The sequence below is a fragment of the Bos indicus genome, chromosome 1 (assembly GCF_029378745.1).
Source record: "Bos indicus isolate NIAB-ARS_2022 breed Sahiwal x Tharparkar chromosome 1, NIAB-ARS_B.indTharparkar_mat_pri_1.0, whole genome shotgun sequence".
NCBI classification, from domain to species: Eukaryota; Metazoa; Chordata; class Mammalia; order Artiodactyla; family Bovidae; genus Bos; species Bos indicus.
In genome coordinates this window covers 38979837-38998856 of record NC_091760.1, presented here as the reverse complement: position 1 = coordinate 38998856, position 19020 = coordinate 38979837, and the positions used below count along the sequence as shown (strand labels likewise).

Sequence of the window (19020 nt, the reverse complement as noted above, 5' to 3'; positions counted from 1 at the left end):
GAAATTCTATGGACAGGAGGCTGGTGGGCTACAGTCCATGTGGTTGCAAAGAGTTAGACGCAACTTAGCAACTGAGCACTTAGAACTGTCTATACAATGAACTGATATATACAATGTTGTCTTCTGTGGCTGTTATAACACCTTATGTTGTTGGTCTTAAATGACCTCTGGTTAAAGTCCATACATATTTTATTTCTGTTTTTCATCTTGTTTCTGCCAGATTGCTGAATCTAATTTCACAAAGTTGTGTTGAGAAATAAAATGAATAAAGTAAACCTGCTTTGTAATATTGAGGCATTATACAAACATTATTTTATTAATCTCTATGCAATATTGGAAGAATTGGAAGTTGCCTACAACAACCAGAAACACTAACTCATTATATTCACTTAATAATAGACAATTTCTAAATTAGGCTCTGGTCTACAGATTTAAGGGTAACTTTAGGTCTCTGCTACAGAATTAAGAACATAGATTTATGTGGCAATAAATTTCTTTGCTAATCCAAGATATTTTCCCCCCCTGGCTTTAAGGCTCTTAAGAGAAGCTTCTATAAATATGTTTTTTATGATTGTGCATATATTGCAATCTTGCTTGTAGATTTTTGACTTTTCAAAAAAGTGGATGGAGACATTTAGGGTTGACATTTTGATTGCTGAATCAAACAATCAAACACAGAAGCATAAATACCCTACTGCTCTGGATAATTTCTACCATGATTTCAGATCAAGTTTAGTGTATCAGCTCTAAGATGACACTTGTTTGTGTTTTACAGGTTGTCTTGGCTCTTTCAGAGCTGGATTATTCACTGCTGCTCGTCTGTCAACTAATGCTTACCCTGACCTGAGGAGCTGTGTCAATGGTAAACACCTCTACCATCAGTTTAAAAAACAAAATGACAAAAGCCTGCAAGTAAAGTACACCCGTATAAATATAACTACTGTTTAAAAATAAACAAATGAGCCCTTGAAGGGCTGGCTGTAGGCCAAGTAAGGAGGTTTTCTCAAAATACATTTGAGGAATAGTATTTTTTGGGGGTAGGGGATATGCCACAGGGCTCTAGCACTGGGTCAAATTGGCCAAATAATTATTTCTTTCAGTGTTTATTATTTATTTAGTTTAAACTTTTAAGTATCATATAACATTTGTATGTATCAGAAATGTACAAGATGAGTTCTTTTCTTCTTTTTGGCCATGTTGCACAGCTGGTGGGATCTGAGTTCCCCAACCCGGGATTGAACCCAGGCCACAGCAAGGAAGATCCCTAACCACTGCACTGTCAGGAAACTCCCTGAAGGAATGTGTTTTAGATGTAAAGGCTGCTTAAAATGAATTTTCTAGCTAACTTTTAAATTGAAGTTGTCCTTATTTGCCAAACTTTACATCATTTGCTCCAGAATTTTATTCCCAAGAGCTTTTAGACTGTTGTTACATAATCATGTACTTATGAGCAAATGTTACAGTTGACTAATAGATCACAGGGGAGCCACATTTATTTTTCTGACTTTTGGTATAAATGTGGAAATGTGGAATTATTGGTATATTATTGGTATACCACATTTGGTATAAATGTGGATATAAATGTGTAAAATATTGTGATATCAAATTAGCCTTTTCCCTCTGAAGTTCACATAAGGCCTAGTGATAAATCTGGTAGATTATTTGTCTCTAGTTTATCAATTTCCTGACATGCAGAGACAAAGGTGAAATTGAAACATGTAAATTGGAATGTTTGTCCAGTGAATATTTTACATGCAGCATTGGTACTATTGAGATATTCACTTATCTGCACTTTCTATAATTCAAAATTAGCTGTAACTTCACAAGTAAAACAGTTTGCTTGAACATGTATATTTAATTCATACTTTATTTTTTTAATTTACCCAAGGACAGAAAAATAATTTTATAATTTCTTGATTAAGCTGTTTTCTATTCTTTTAACTAGTATCTGGACTTCCTAGATATCCCAGTGGTACAGAATCCGCCTGCCTATGCAGGAGATGCAAGAGATGCGGGTTTGATCCTTGGGTTGGGAAGATCCCCTGGAGTAGGAAATGGCAATGCACTCCAGTATTCTTGCCTGGAGAATTCCCATGGACAGAGAAGCCTGGTAGGCTATAATCCATGGGGTCACAAAGAATCAGACACGACTGAGCAACTGAGCACACACACATAACTGCTGCTGCTGCTGCTGCTGCTATGTCGCTTCAGTCGTGTTCGACTCTGTGCGACCCCATAGACGGCAGCCCACCAGGCTCCCCCGTCCCTGGGATTTTCCAGGCAAGAACACGAGTGGGTACACACATAACCAATACCTAATAAATTGCTAATTTTCAGAAAACTTGCTTTTATGAGGACATTTTTTGAAAAGTTCAGTGATTAGATTTTAGTTAAATTTTAAAAAAGTGTTTTTTTGCAGGTAACAGTTTGCTTTGCTAACTTAAGGAAAATGTCAAGGAAAGATGAAAGGAATTTTCAGAGTTGGCTAGGAAGGCTGGAAAAACAGGTGCGGGAATATGCAGGAGCCAGGAGCCATTGCAGTGTCTAGTGAGGCGAGAGAGACTATAAATAAATCAAGAAATAAATGGGCGTATCATTTAAGATAGTGATAAAGTGCTGTGACATTTTATGAAAGAAATATCCTTGCCTTAAAAATCACAATATTCTGCTGCCTGTTGCCCAATGTCTGAAAACCATTTGACTAGAGTTCTGTTTATTTAAAGCAGGAGAATAAATCTGGTCCCTGTTATTCCGTGCTCTGCTTAGTCGCTCAGTTGTATCTGACTCTTTGAGACCCCATGGTCTGTAGCCCACCAGGCTCCTCTTTCCATGGGGATTCTCCAGACAAGAATACTGGCGTGGGTTACCATTCCCTACTCCAGGGGATCTTCCCAAGCCAAGGATCAAACCCAGGTCTCCTGCATTGCGGGTGGATTCTTTACAGTCTGAGCCATCAGGGAAGGCACTCTGTTATTCTATGTTATCCCAAATTGGAAGTCTCACATTTTTCTATTGGTACTGAATAACTTCATTGTTCTGCCTACCTCATGAAATTGTTTTAAGGCTCAAATAAGGTAATATATAAAAAGAATATTAAATTGCAATTATTGACTTTTGTGTATATTTGCACACATAAAAGTAGTTGTGGGGCTTCCCTGGTGGCTCGGTGGTAAAGAATCCACCTGCCAATGCTAGAGATAAAGGTTCGATCCCTGATCCAGAAGGATCCCACATGCAAGAAGCAGCTAAGCCTGTGCACCACAACTATTGAGTTAGTGCTCTAGAGCCTGGGAACTGCAACTACTGAAGCCCACAATAGAGTCTGTGCCCTGCAACTAGAGAAGCCACTGCAATGAGAAGCCCGGGCGACACTCGAGAGTAGCCGCTGCTCCCGGCAACTAGAAAAAGGTCCGAGCTCAGCAATGAAGATCCAGCAGAGCCAAAAATAAATAAATAAATAAATAAAATTATTTAAAAAAAGAGTGGATTTAAACAAAAAGTAGCTTTCTTTTGCAGAAATAATTTAAAAAGTTTAATAGATCCACTTTTCTTCTTGAAAAAGTATTTGAAGGACTCAGTAGTATTTTTTCCCATATACCATAGACTTTGTTCATGAGATTTCTATTAAAGGACATAATTTCTATTGTACTGTGGTGTGTTATAAAAATTAAATAGATATGTATTTCCTTTAGCCATTTCGGACCAGTGTAATCCTCTGCCATGCAATGAAGATGGATTTATGACCTGCAAAGATGGCCAAGCGACATTCACTTGCATTTGTAAATCAGGTTGGCAAGGAGAAAAGTGTGAATCTGGTACGTATAACATACCCAGCTGGTATGGGTATGTATAACATACCCAACCTGAATTGACTTCCTGAAAAGTTCTCAGAAGGCTTTATTACTTTGAAAGTACTCTGTTTTCTCCTTTTAGATATAAATGAATGCAAAGATCCTGTAAATATAAATGGAGGTTGCAGCCAGATTTGTGAAAACACACCTGGAAGTTACCACTGTTCCTGTAAAAATGGTTTTGTTATGCTTTCAAATAAAAAGGACTGCAAAGGTAAGAGTAAAAAAAGGCATTTACTGTGTAAGAGCAAAAAAAGGCATTTACTGTGTAAGAGCAAAAATTCAGAGGAATTTCCCCAGGAAATTCATGGAAAACTCTTGAGTTTTAAGTGTTTATAATAAGTATGCGTTATTATCCACCTTGAAGCCTGTGATTCTGTGGGACTGCCTTTAGTTTATTGTTGATTGGGTATTTTTTTATTTCAGAGTATTTTGTTATTTTCTTATTGTGTATGTATGTGTGTATTGATACATGCACATGCACTTGTTCTAATGAAGAATTTCATTGTATGGTGATAAAGTGAAGTTTTAATTCAAGTCTTCGCATACTACGGTATTTGCAAAATCATTGTTGATCCTACTTCTTCCAGACTCTCTAGTATTGTTATTATATTCTTTATTTCAATAAGATCTACAGTTTACAAATAAATCACCACAATCCTTAGTAACTTCTTTCATTATATTTTATATTTCCTTGTCAGAAATAGCTTTCTAATTTCCAATATAAACCCTCCATCCTGCACCTCATTTCCAGTTGTGTTTTTGAAAAAGATGAAATTCTGGTTTTTCTTTTTCTTTATACATTTAAGATCACATCACTGGTCATAACTTTTTTTTTTAATTTAAAACTTAAATAATTCCTGTCAATTTAGCTTTTTAAGTCATTTTGCTAGTGTGTTTCTTTTTAAATTTATTTATAGGGCAACAGTGCAGAAACAGACATAGAGAATAGACTTATGGACACGGGGAGAGGGGAGGAGAGGGTAAGATGTATGGAAAGAATTACATGGAAACTTACATTACAATATGTAAAATAGATAGCCAATGGAAATTTGCTGTTTGGCTCAAGAAACTCAAACAAGGGCTCTGTATCAACCTAGAGGGGTTGGATGGGGAGGGAGACGGGAGGGAGTTTCAAAAGGGAGGGGATATATGTATACCTATGTCTGATTCATGTTGAGGTTTGACAAAAAACAGCAAAATTCTATAAAGTAATTATCCTTCCATAATAAATAGATAAATTAAAAAAAAAAAACTAAAAAAAAACAAGAAATATTTTTCCCCCAAATTTTGCCTTTCTTTTTTCTGCATGATATCTTTTCCATTAGATTGCTTAACTGTCTTTTACTAAATCTTCAGATATAAGTGCTAGGTATGTGGGTAACTAAACATGACATTTTCCAGCCTGGAGTTGCTTTTAGAAATCGGGAGCAAGCTTTTCTTTCTTCTTTCTTCCTTCCCTTTTTTTCTTCTTTCCTTTCTTTTCTTTCTTCTTCCCTCTCTTCCTCCCTACCCCTTCCCCATCGTCTCCTCTTTTTGTGATGAGGTAAAAAAATTTAGTAAATTAAAATGTAAAGTTGTCTTGTTCAACTCTATTCATAGTCTGCTTTCATAAATCCTTAAATTGCATTTATATCCAATGAGTGATGTGTCCTTCACTGCACTGTAGTGTTTGGCATAGTTCACTAGCACACTTGCAGTCCTAGACAGGCTTCCCTGTCTATTATCTCCCAGAGCTTGCTCAAATTCATGTCCATTGAGTCGATGATGCCATCCAACCACCTTATCCTCTGTCACCCTCTTCTCCTCCTGCCCTCAGTCTTTCCCAGCATCAGGGTCTTTTCCAATGAACTGGATTTTCACAGCAGGTAGCCAAAGTATTGGAGCTTCAGCTTCACCATCAGTTCTTCCAGTGAGTATTCAGGATTGATTTCCTTTAGGATTTACTGGTGTGATCACCTTGCAGTCTAAGGGACTCTCAAGAGTCTTCTCCAACACCAGAGTTCAAAAACATCAATTCTTCAACGCTCAGCCTTCATGCTCCAACTCTCACATCCATTCATGACTACTGGGAAAACCATAACTTTGACTAGACGACCTTTGTCAGCAAAGTGATGTCTCTGCTTTTTAATACACTGTCTAGGTTTGTCATAGCTTTCCTTCCAAGGAGCAAGTGTCTTTTAACTCCATGGCTACAGTCACCATCTGAAGTGATTTTGGAGTGCAAGAAAATAAAGTCTGTCACTGTTTCCATCGTTTCCCCATCTGTTGGTCATGAGTGTTGGGAATACATGCCATAATCTTTATTTTTTGAATGTTGAGTTTTAAGCCGGTTTTTTCACTCTCCTCTTTCATCAAGTAGTAGTAGTAGTTTAGTCACTAAGTCGTGTCCAACTCTTTGGACCCCACAGACTCTAGCCTGCCAGGCTCCTCTGTCCATGGGATTCTCTAGGCAGGAATCCTGGAGTGGGTTGCCATTTCCTTCTCCAGGGGATCTTCCCAACCCAGGAATCAGACCCAGGTCTCCTGCATTGCAGGCAGATTCTTTACTGACAAAGCTATGAGGGAAGCCCAGTGAAAATCACTCAGGCGTGTCTGACTCTTTGCGACCCCATGGACTGACTGTACAGTACATGGAATTCTCCAGGCCAGAATACTGGAGTGGGTAGCCTTTCCCTTCTCCAGGGGATCTTCCCAACCCAGCGATTGAATCCAGGTCTCTTGGATCACAGGCAGATTCTTTACCACCAGAGCCACAAGGGAAGCCCCACCTTCATCAGGAGGCTCTTTAATTCCTCTTGGCTTTCTGCCATTAGGGTGGTGTCATTTGCATATCTGAGGTTGATATTTCTCCCTGTAATCTTGATCCAGCTTGAGCTTCATCCAGCCCAGCATTTCCTATGATGTACTCTGCATATAAGATAAGTAAGCAGGGTGACAATATACAGCCTTAATGTACTCCTTTCCCAATTTGGAACCAGTCTGTTGTCCTATGTCTCATTCTGATTGTTGCTTCTTGATCTGCATACAGGTTTCTCAAGAGGTAACTAAGATGATCTGGTATTCCCATCTCTTTAAGAATTTTCCACAGTTGTGATCCACACAGTCAAAGGCTTTAGCATAGTCAATGAAGCAGAAGTAGATGTTTTTCTGGAATTCCTTTGCTTTTTCTATGATTCAGTGGGTGTTGGCAACTTGATCTCTGGTTCCTCCAAATGGTGGTTTAGTCACTGAGTTGTGTCCGACTCTCTGTGACCTCATGGATGTCAGGGAATGTTTAACAGGAGGATTCCTACGTGCTGTTTCTCATAAATCTTCTGTTTCTTATTAGTTTCTGTTATCAGAAGCCAGTGGAGGGGCACGCTGCTCCCAAGACTGAGGTCATAGGATGAAACAGGCTTGAATCTCCTTCAGTAAACATTCTCCTTAGCACAAAACTGCTTAGTCTCGATCCTCTTTCTTGAGATATGGATTGTCTCCTGACCTTGTGACCATTATTAATCCCTTGTTCCCTTGGTAATAGTTGCTGTAGGTTTGGTTTTGAAAGGTTGTTGCTGAATCACGCAAAGATGCCGGGATACTTGCCCCCCAGAGGAGAAGAATTCAATCTGGGGCCAGAGACGAGGCTTGATCGCTCAGAGCTTTGTGTAATAAAGTTTTATTAAAGTATAAAGGAGATAGAGAAAGCTTCTGACATAGGCATCAGAAGGGGGCAGAAAGAGTACCCTCCTGTTAGTCTTCAGCTGGATGTTATATAGTCACTAGCAGTCTGTTAATGAAAGAAAGGAATGTCTTAAAACTCAGAATGGCACCAGGCCCCTCACCCATAAGATGCATTTTGGGATAATCTTGGCACCAAATGGTTCATCCTGGGCCATAAAATGATTAACTTGAATCTTGTAGAAGGACAGATTACCATACAAATAGTTTCGTTTACATAGATTAGGGCAACAGTATCTGAGTATAACATACTGGTTTGTCAAGTAGGTTCTGAGCCATTAGGCAGGACCCACTTGAAGACAGAGTTTGGGGTAAATGCATAGCGCATTAGCATAGCTTAAGACAAACATTTCCATAAAAAATGCATTGGTTATCTCAAGGTTTGAGAACTGTTAACTTCAGGTGAAACCAGGTGTCATGGCAACACAGTATTTTAAGAGAAACCTCCTTTTAAATTTGTATAGAGAAGGAAAAAAATCGCTAGTTTGTTTCCTCCTGCTGCTTAAGAGAGATAAAAATGTCTGACACTTGCAGGCTATTTCCTCTGTTTGGAGACTCCTGGCCTTCCTGCCTGATACCCTCTCAGTTTTCTGATCTTTATCATTGTCAAAAGAAATTTCTTGTACAACAGCCTATATATACTCACAGAAAGATCATTAAAGCACCTTTGCTCCATCAGAGCTTGGATCCCCCTGTCTTTCTTTCTTTCTCTCTCTCTCTCCCTCCGGCTCTCTCTTTCACTTTCTTATCGTCGACTCCGGACCGCCAGGTCCCGGTCCATTAAAGGACCCCAACACGTGGACTTTAACCCACCAGGCTCTTCTGTCTATAGGATTCTCCAGGCAAGAATTCTGGAGTGAGTTGCCATTTCCTCCTCCATGGGATCGTCCAACCCAGGGATTGAACCCGGGTCTCCTGCATTGTAGGAAGATTCTTTACCAATTGAGCTACAAGGGAAGCCCTCTGGTTCCTCTGCCTTTTCTAAATCCAGCTTGTACATCTGGAAGTTCTCAGTTCATATACTGTTGGAGCCTAGCTTGAAGGATTTTGAGCATTACCTCACTAGCAAGTACAATGAGTGCAATTGTGTACAGTTTGAACATTCTTTGCCATTTCCCTTTTTTGGGATGAAATGAAAACTGACCTTTTCCAATCCTATGGCCACTGCCAAGTTTCCCAAATTTGCTGGCATATTGAGTGCAGCACTTTCACAGCATCATCTTTTAGGATTTGAAATAGCTCAGCCGGAGTTCCATCACCTCCACTAGGTTTGTTCGTAGTAATGCTTCCCAAGGCCCACTTGACTTCACTGTCCCAGATGCCTGGCTCTAGGTGAGTTGATCACCCTATCATGGTTATCCTAGTAATTAAGACCTTTCTTGTACAGTTCTTCTGTGTATTCTTGCCACCTCTTCTTAATATATTTTGCTTTTGTTAGGTCCATACTGTTTCTGTCCTTTATTGTGCCCATCTTTGCATGAAATATTCCCAAGGTATCTCTAATTTTCTTGAAGAGATCTCTTGTCTTTCCCATTCTATTGTTTTCCTCTATTTCTTTAAATTGTTCACTTAAGAAGGCTTTTTTAAAAACCTCTCCTTGCTATTCTTTGGAGCTCTGCAATCAGATAGGTATATTTTTCCTTTTTTCCTTTTCCTTTCACTTCTCTTCTTTGCTCAGCTACTTGTAAGGCCTCCTCAGACAACCATTTTGCCTTTTGCCTTTCTTTTTCTTGAGGATGGTTTTGATCACTACATCCTGTACAGTGTTACAAACCTCCATCCATAGTACTTCAGGCACTCTGTCTATCAAATCTAATCCCTTGAATCTATTTGTCACTTCCACTGTATAATCAAATGGGATTTGATTTAGGCCATACCTGAATGGCCATGGGGTTTTCCCTACTTTTTTCAATTTAAGTCTGAATTTTGCAATAAGGAGTTCATGGTCATTTCCTGGTCTTGTTTTTGCTGACCGTATAGAGCTTCTTCATCTTCAGCTGCAAAGAATATGACCAGTCTGATTTTTGTATTGACCTTCTGGTTATGTCCACCTGTAGAGTCGTCTCTTGGGTTGTTGGCAAAGGGTGTTTGCTATTACCAGTGAGTTCTCTTGGTAAACCTCTGTTAACTTTTGCCCTGATTCATTTTGTGCTCAAGGCCATACTTGCCTGTTACTCCAGATATCGCTTGACTTCCTACTTTTGCATTCTTGTCCACTATGATGAAAAGGACATTTTTTTTTTTTTTTTTTGCTGTTAGTTCTAAAAGGTCTTGTAGGTCTTCATAGAACTGTTCAACTTCATCTACTTCAGTATTAGTGGTTGGAGCATAGACCTGGAATACCGTGATTTGAATGGTTTGCCTTGGAAATGAACCAAGATCATTCTGTCATTTACTATGATATCAGTTAAAGTGTAGTTAAGTGACTTTAAGGTGAACTGCATAAACTAACAATTTCTTATCAGCAATTATACAGTTTTAGATTATATATCTTTCTTGTTTGCCTATTTGAAGGTGTTTGAGGGTAGATAATTAGAATACCAGTATCATTAGAACACTAGTTACAGAAAATCATAATGAAAGGATATCATATGCATTCCATAAGCAAATAATACCCATTTGTACTTGAACATCTAAATACTTGAAAGAATTTGTGCTGCTAAAGAATTTATGATTTACATTTAATTAAGAGCAATTTAATCCTTAGCCATTGAGTTAATACACATTAACCAAAAGTTCTCTTAGAAATGAGTGTCTCTGTTGATCAGTACATATGTTTTTGTATGGTTCATTTACATAGTGTTTTGTTCACAATGCATAAGCAATAAAGTACAAAATTAGTAGAAGAATATATATACAATTGTTACAACAGGGCCTTTATTTAAAATGTGAATTTGGTTGGGATTAAGTTGCCAGTAAATTTCCAAAAATGCAAGAATAAAACTTTTCATCAGACGTTAGATGTCAGTATAGAGTCATAAAATGTATATACTATAACCCACACTCATATAATTTAAAGGAGTTCTTGTAATATGCCTCAAATCAAATAAATTTAGTCATGTTTTTACATCCTGTTGAAAATATGGATTTTATAGCTCTTTTTTAAAAATTAAGTATTTTTTGAAGTAATTATAGATTCACATGCGGTTGTAAGGAGTAATAAAAGACATCCCTGTACCCTTTACCCAATTTCCCCAGACAGGAATACTTGCAAAACTATAGTACCTCATAACATACAGAATATTGACATTGATACAAGCAAGATACAGGAAAATTTACTTGCCACAGTAAATTGATTCATTTATTTTTTGTGCAGGTTATTTATTTTTTTGTGTGTGTGCAGGTTATTTTAAATAGAGAAATGTCTGAAAATTTGGCCAATTTTTGGAAAAATTAAACTATCAGCTTTTTAGAGTAGAAAATCTAGATTTTATTCTGAGCTTGTCTTTCCTCAGAGAGTACAGATGAGAAAGTTCAGTTCAGTCATTCAGTCCTGTCCGACTCTTTGTGACCCCGTGGACTGTAGCACGCCAGGCCTCCCTGTCAATCACCAGCTCCCAGAGTTTACTCAAACTCATGTCCATTGAGTCGGTGATGCCATCCAACCATCTCATCCACTGTCGTCCCCTTCTCCTCTCATCTTCAATCTTTCCCAGCTTCAGGGTCTTTTCAAATGAGTCAGTTTTTCAAATCAGGGTGGCCAAAGTATTGGAGTTTCAGCTTCAGCATCAGTCCTTCCAATGAATATTCAGGACTGATATCCTTTAGGATGGACTGGTTGGATCTCCTTGCTGTCCAAGAGACTCTCAAGTCTTCTCCAACAATGCAGTTCAAAAGCATCAATTCTTCAGTGCTCAGCTTTCTTTACAGATGAGAAAATTTCACTATAATAATTATATCACTATTGAACTATTTCTATCATTTGTTTTTTTCACAGGCACTTATTCAGTAACTAGTTGCAATTTGAAATTTCTAAAATATTAATTTAATGTTAAAATTTATGCTGGATTAGCTATGGCTTCATAAATAGTTTAAGACCTTACCCAATCCCATTTTAAATTTGAATCACTCGAATAATTTACGCCGTAATAGTAGTATGCAGATTTAGCTATTGTCCATTTCCAAAGGAAAGGTGTAAGAGTGATGAGCTATCTCATTTTTATCCCATTTTTTATATTTGTGATAATACAGAGTAAGTAAGCTTTTTTTTTTTTCTTTTTCAGTGTAGATAAGCTTTTAAGACTGTATTTCAGAAACATGTGTTTAGGAATACATGTTAAGAATATGATGAGTCTCTTCTTCAATTTATTTTCATACTGTAACCTGGTAGATAAGAAAATAACTAAAGCCTTTTTTTTCTTTTACATGATTACAAGGAAATAGCAGACACCAATCAAACTCCCTATGCATTTGTAGAAAGAAACTGTATTAACTGAACTAAAATGTGATGATAGATTTAATATTTTGCTATTTCCAGTCCACTTTGTTGTCTTAGATATATGAAACTAGACCCAGGAAACACAAATCAAGTGTTCTTTGCTAGTGTCTAATGGTATGGGAAAAAATTTTTTTAATATACTTGTTTCATTTGTAGATGTGGATGAATGCGTTTTAAAGCCAAGCATTTGTGGCACAGCTGTGTGCAAGAACATCCCAGGAGACTTTGAATGTGAATGTGCTGAAGGCTACAAATACAATCCCGTATCAAAGTCTTGTGACGGTAAAGTTCTGTTGGTATTATTGGTGGTGGAGGGGGTGAGTTGGCACCCTGATTTGAAATGAGAAGCATTGGTTCTCCTTGATATCAGTAATCAGATGTTCTCAGGTGGTAAAATCCATGCTATAATTTGATCAGTGGGGTAGTGATGGCTTCCTTCCAGATTAAAAGTATGGACCCAAGCATGATCTTCAGTGCTGTGTAATCTGATGGCCCTCTAAAGCTGTATTTGAATTGCACACCTCCCATATATGATAGAAGCAAAAGAAACACATAATATTCAAAAATAAAAAGAAGCTGAAAGGAAACACACACACACACACACACACAGAAAGGAAGACAAGTTTAAAACAAGGTGGTTAGAAATGTTTGGTTTTATGCCAGGCTTTTCAGTAATTTTCTCTGTGTGTTTAAGTGTGTCATTTTATTGTAAAATAGTAAATGATCTAATTCCATTATAATTAAATATATGTAAAAAGAAAATCTCATCATAACCAGATGAGAGCCAAGCTCTAAAACTGTGAGAAGCAGTGATTAGTGATGTCTGTGTCTGGATTTGGGAGAGCTCCTTGAAGCTTGTGAGTATTTCATTTGACTCCAGTGGTGCTGCCCAGGTAGCTTAGATGTGTCATAGGGTTTTTTTTTTTTTTTAAATCATGGATATGTACAAATTATCTCACATCCTCCTCTGATTTTTTAAAAAATTTTAAAGTGAGTTTAATATCATGACTGAAAGTGAAAATTTCTCAGTCATGTCAGACTCTTTGCAACTCCATGGACTATACGGCCCATGGAATTCTCCAGGCCAGAATACTGAAGTGGGTATCCTTTCCCTTCTCCAGGGAACATTCCCAACCCAGGGATCAAACCCAGGTCTCCCCCATTGCAGGTGGATTCTTTACCAGCTGAGCCACCAGGGAAGCCCAATGTCATGACTAAAACTAATCAAATTAATAGTAATTTTAAGTGTACAATTCAGTGATATTAATTACAGTCACACAGTTATGCAGCCATTACCATTATCTGTTCCAAAATTTTTCCGAACAGAACTCTGTAGCTGTCAAGTGATAAATTCCCCCTCCTCCCTTTCCCAATCACTGACAACCTCCAAACCCTACTTATCTCTCTGTGAATTTGCTTAAATTGATAATAGTCTTAGAATAGATTTTTTTCGACTATTTATACTCCTTTTGAGATTTTGATGTCTTATATCCTCACGTACTCAATAAACAATATCTCTTCCCACACACCATTTCTACTCTCCCAGCCCTCCAGATAGAAATTACCATGGTCAGCCGTAAGCATTTGCAGATTTATTATTAGCCAACTTCATCACATTGTATTGTATTGTATTGTAGTTATATTCATTGTATATGTTGAATAACTACAAATTGTCATGAGGTGGCCAAAGTATCGGAGTTTCAGCTTCAACATCAGTCCTTCCAAAGAACACCCAGGACTGATCTCCTTTAGAATGGACTGGTTGGATCTCCTTGCAGTCCAAGGAACTCTCAAGAGTCTTCTCCAACACCACAGTTCAAAAGCATCAATTCTTTGGCACTCAGCTTTCTTCACAGTCCAACTCTCACATCCATACATGACCACTGGAAAAGCCATAACCTTGACTAGACAGACCTTTGTTGACAAAGTAATGTCTCTTCTTTTTAATATGCTATCTAGGTTGGTCATACCTTTCCTGCCAAGGAGTAAGCGTCTTTTAATTTCATGGCTGCAGTCACCATCTGCAGTGATTTTTTGGAGCCCCCCAAAATAAAGTTTGCCACTGTTTCCACGTTTCCCCATCTAGTTGCCATGAAGTGATGGGACCAGATGCCATGATCTTCGTTTTCTGAATGTTGAGCTTTAAGCCAACTTTTTCACTCTCCTCTTTCACTTTGATCAAGAGGCTCTTTAGTTCTTCACTTTCTGCCATAAGGGTGGTGTCATCTGCATATCTGAGGTTATTGATATTTCTCTTGGCAATCTTGATTCCAGCTTGTATTTCATCCAGCCCAGCATTTCTCATAATGTACTCTGCATATAAGTTAAATAAGCAGGGTGACAATAAACATTCTTGACTTAATCCTTTTCCTATTTGGAACCAGTCTGTTGTTCCATGTCCAGTTCTAACTGTTGCTTCCTGACCTGCATACAGATTTCTCAAGAGGCAGGTCAGGTGGTCTGGTATTCCCATCTCTTTCAGAATTTTCCACAGTTTATTGTGATCCACACAGTCAAAGGCTTTGGCATAGTCAATAAAGCAGAAATAGATGTGACATACATATATATACAATATTTTATTACTTTAGTCATGCTATTCAATTTCAATAGTATTGAGGGCTCACTAATTTTGGGGTTCTATTTTAAGACATTCAAAGGGGTTCTCATTTTAAGGGGAAACTATGCTATAGCAGTGTTTGAGTTTGGGAATTTTCAAAGATCACAGGGTATATTCATCTAAAAGGTCAAGGATCTTACATATTTCTAAAGTGTATCTAAGCTGAAGCATCTTATTACAACTTTCCAAGAATGATTTTCTTAAAGTATGGATTGGGACAGGGACCATAGAGAAAATTTCACGAAATGGGAGGTAGTAGCACATTAATATTTTTTGTTTTTTTATATCTTTGATAAGTTAAGAAATAAATGTATGTCCTTAAATTTATTGCCACCATAAATCATTGCATTATGGAAAGTGATATTTTCTTGATATAGTCATTTAATCTCCAACTACATTGTTGTTTAGTTGCTAAGTTGCATCCAGCTCTTTTGTGACTCCATGGACTATAGCCAACCAGGATCCTCTGTCCATGGGATTTCCCAGACAAGAATACTGGAGTAAGTTGCCATTCCCTTCTCCAGGGGATCCTCTAGACTCAGGAACTGAACCCACATCTCTGGCTTGGCAGGTGGATTCTGTCTCTGTGAATCACATTAACCTTCATTTAAAAGGGATCTTTTCTTCCCTTCCCTTCCTTGTCTCCCTGTCCTCGCCTCCACTCCTTCTTTTCCCCTTTCTTTTCTTTTCTTCAAAGCAAAGAGTTAAGAAGAAAATGTCAATGGAATTTATATGATCAAATTCGACAGTTACACTGAGACTCTTGTTTTTTTCTTCAAAATCAGAAAATTAGCGTAGTTGTTATATCTTTATTAACTACTGAAAGTTAATCATTAAATTTGTTGATTCAGGTATATAAACAAATTGAAACTACATTTATGACTCATTTAAATTTCTGTGGCAAGTGCATACAGGTGATTTGATGTCAAAGAATTTCTTTCACTAAGGATTTATTATCACTGATTATCTTATACTAAAATCAGAATAGTCCTTCTTCTGTTGGGTTGAACATTTAGGAGATATTAAAATTTATTTTCTCTTTTCCTCCAGATGTGGATGAATGCGCTGAGAACTTGTGTGCTCAACTTTGTGTCAATTACCCTGGAGGTTACTCTTGTTACTGTGACGGAAAGAAAGGATTCAAACTTGCCCAAGATCAGAAGAGTTGTGAGGTAACACTTTGCAATACTAACCTTCCCATCTCTTTTTAAAACTGAGATCCAGTTACTTATTTCCACATAGTTGAGGTAAATAAGAATACAGATTTCTACTATAGTTGCTATAGTTCAAAGCAAGCTATGAGTCACAATCTATATACTAATTTTGACCACGTAATTTGGTAGACATTGTGAGGGACTTCCCAGGTGGTGCTAGTGGTAAAGAACCTGCCTGCAAATAGAGGAGACATAAGAGACGCAGGCTCATTCCCTTGGTCAGGAAGATCCCCTGGAGGAGGGCATGGCAATCCACTCCAGTATTCTTGCCTGGAGAATCCCAGGGACAGCGGAGACTGATGGCCTGCAGTCCACAGTGCGTGACAAAGAGTTGGGCGCAACTGAAGCGACATAGCATGCATGTGGATAATTAGTGACTGGATTAAGAAAAAGCTGCAGGGCCACAGTTCAGAGAGTGCTCATCTGTATAGCCTGTACTTTTATAAAATGCAATGTGTATATTTACTTAAAAAACTATAAAAAGCTAAGGGTTACATTTCTCTTTGTGAGAAAAAATCTTCCATAGAAATTTCAGTGGAAACATTTTTCAGTGTCCACTTTTATCACACTCTGACAAGTTTGATCATGGCTTAGGCATGTTAGTACTTGCAAGAATGTGCATAAAATCTCAGGTGCAAACAATTTTGTCAGAGTAGGATTTAGTTGAGGTTTAAGTATATCGAAATTCAGAGGGGTCAGTTTTGTTATTCTCTCTCCAACTTGCTTCTAGGTTACTCAAATTCAATTCATAATTGATCCAGAAATTGAATGTTGCGGGGTAGGTTCTAATATTTCTTCCACTGAAGAAATTTGAAGCTCTTTTTTTTTCCCCCTAAGTAAGGATCACATTAGTGATCCTTTTCATGAATCCAATTCATGAATCTCTTTTAATTTTTAAAAGTGAAAGTGAAATGTCATGCTTATGAAGTAGACATTAAAAAAAAAGAAATACTCTTAACTGATTATTTAATAGTCATTGATTTATACATACTCTCTATCTGCTACCAAGAGAAGCTGTATATGTTTTAAAAATGTCAACATTTCATATTATGCTACCTATTTGGTAAAGGAAGGTAAGGAAAGCTAGTTGGTATATGTAGTAACTTTGGCAGTACTTCATTGAAATATATTATGTGCATGTCTATTTTGTAATTTGATATCCTATTATTTCAGTATTTTTTGTAGTTACACATTGCCATCTTCCTTGGAATAGATTTATTCTAAGAGGAAATGAGATATTATTTTAGGACCTAGATTTAATACAGTGCTGTTTCCACAGTTCTCCCCAGAATATCCCTAGATATATGCCCAAGAACTTCTCCTTAAAAAACTTTCCATTTAAATGTTTGTTTTTACTCTTAAAAGAAAAAAAAAAAAACCCCTGATAATAGTTCATTCATGTGTGCTAAGTCACTTCAGTAATGCCTGGCTCTTTGTGACCCTGTGGGCTGTAGCCTGCCAGGCACCTCTATCCATGGGATTCTCCAGGCAAGAATGCTGGAGTGGGTTGCCACGCCCTTCTCCAGGGGATCTTCCTGACCCAAGGATCGAACCTTCGTCCTTTATGTCTCCTGCACTGACAGATGGGTTCTTTACCACCAGAGCCACCTGGGAAGCCCTGATAGTAAATCATCTGACTCTAAATTTTTTTTTTTTTGGTAAATTCCTTGGAGATTATGATGATCTCTTACTTTATATTTATCCTGTTCAGGTTTTTCAGCATTTCCTTTGATATCTAGAGAGCACACTTTTGCTCAGAAAAAATTTGGCTTAATAAGACTTTAAAACAAATGGAGGGTGAGTGGGAGGGAGGCTCAAGAGGGAGGAGATTTATGTATAGATATAGCTTATTCTGCTGTAAAGAATCTGCCTGCAATGCAGGAGACTTGAGTTCACTCCCTGGGTGGGGAAGATCCCCTGGAGAAGGGCATGGCAACCCACTCCAGGATTCTTGCCTGGAGAATCCCATGGGCAGAGGAGGCTGGTGAGCTACAGTCCATGGGGTCACAAAGAGTCAAACACAACTGAGCGACTAACAACATCATAGCTTATTCACTCTATTTTACAGCAGAAACTAACACAACATTGTAAAGCAATGGTACTCCAAAGAAAAACAAATAAGCTAGGTACAAATAAATAAAACTGGCTCAGTGGTAGGGAATCCACCTGCCATGCAGGAGCCCACAGGAGACACAGGTTTGATCCCTGGGTCAGGAAAATCTCCTGGAGGAGGGCATGGCAACCCACTCCAGTATTCTTGCCTGGAGAATCCCATGGACAGAGAAGCCTGGCGGGCTACAGTCCATAGGGTCAGAAAGAGTCAGACATGACTGAAGTGACTTAGCATGCATAATTGGAAATTACACTGATGGACTATACAAGGAAGTAAAAGATACTGCTTTGTTATTACCGTGGGTATTCTGCATGTATTTTATTGTATCAGAGAGGATATGTTTGACAAGAACACTGCTGCTGCTGCTGCTAAGTCGCTTCAGTCGTGTCTGACTCTGTGCAACCAACCGCATAGATGGCAGCCCACCAGGCTCCCCTGTCCCTGGGATTCTCCAGGCAAGAACACTGGAGTGGATTGCCATTTCCTTCTCCAATTCATGAAAGTGAAAAGTGAAAGTGAAGTCGCTCAGTCGTGTCCAACTCCTAGCGACCCCATGGACTGCAGCCTACCAGGTTCCCCCTTCCATGGGATTTTCCAGGCAAGAGTACTGGAGTGGGGTGCCATTGCCTTCTCCGGACAAGAACATTAGGAACCAGAGAAAGCATGATATCCTGACACATACACCAAGCAGTAACCAATGCTTTTTCTTATTTTTTTGCCTTTTCTCCAGGCTGTTCCAGTGTGCCTTCCTTTGGACCTTGACAAAAATTATGAATTGCTTTACTTGGCAGAGCAGTTTGTAGGGGTCGTTTTGTATTTAAAATTTCGTTTGCCAGAAACCACCAGGTGAGGTACCAATGTCAGTGATAATTACAGAAATAAGCAGGTCAGGACAGAAAGGAGTCACTGAAAGGTTTTAAATCCATGAAATTTTATTAACAATCATATAATTTAGGTGCGTTATCAATCAGATGATATTGGGTACCCTAAATTTCTTTTTTTCCTTCACATATATTTTTCACGCTTGAATCATTTGGGGTTGTTCTAGGCTGATCTTCCCTAGTGAT

At 38.2% G+C, this 19020-nt stretch overlaps 1 protein-coding gene across 1 annotated transcript in view; it reads left to right on the top strand.

The window, feature by feature from the left end:
* Positions 1-19020, top strand: part of PROS1 (protein S) — a 64382-nt gene that overhangs the window by 24118 nt on the left and 21244 nt on the right. Inside the window, exons 4-9 of the mRNA XM_019965834.2 lie at positions 776-862; positions 3693-3815; positions 3934-4065; positions 12166-12291; positions 15677-15798; positions 18684-18799. Of these exons, the coding sequence (XP_019821393.2) occupies positions 776-862; positions 3693-3815; positions 3934-4065; positions 12166-12291; positions 15677-15798; positions 18684-18799 (706 nt within the window). The remainder of the gene's footprint in view (positions 1-775; positions 863-3692; positions 3816-3933; positions 4066-12165; positions 12292-15676; positions 15799-18683; positions 18800-19020) is intronic.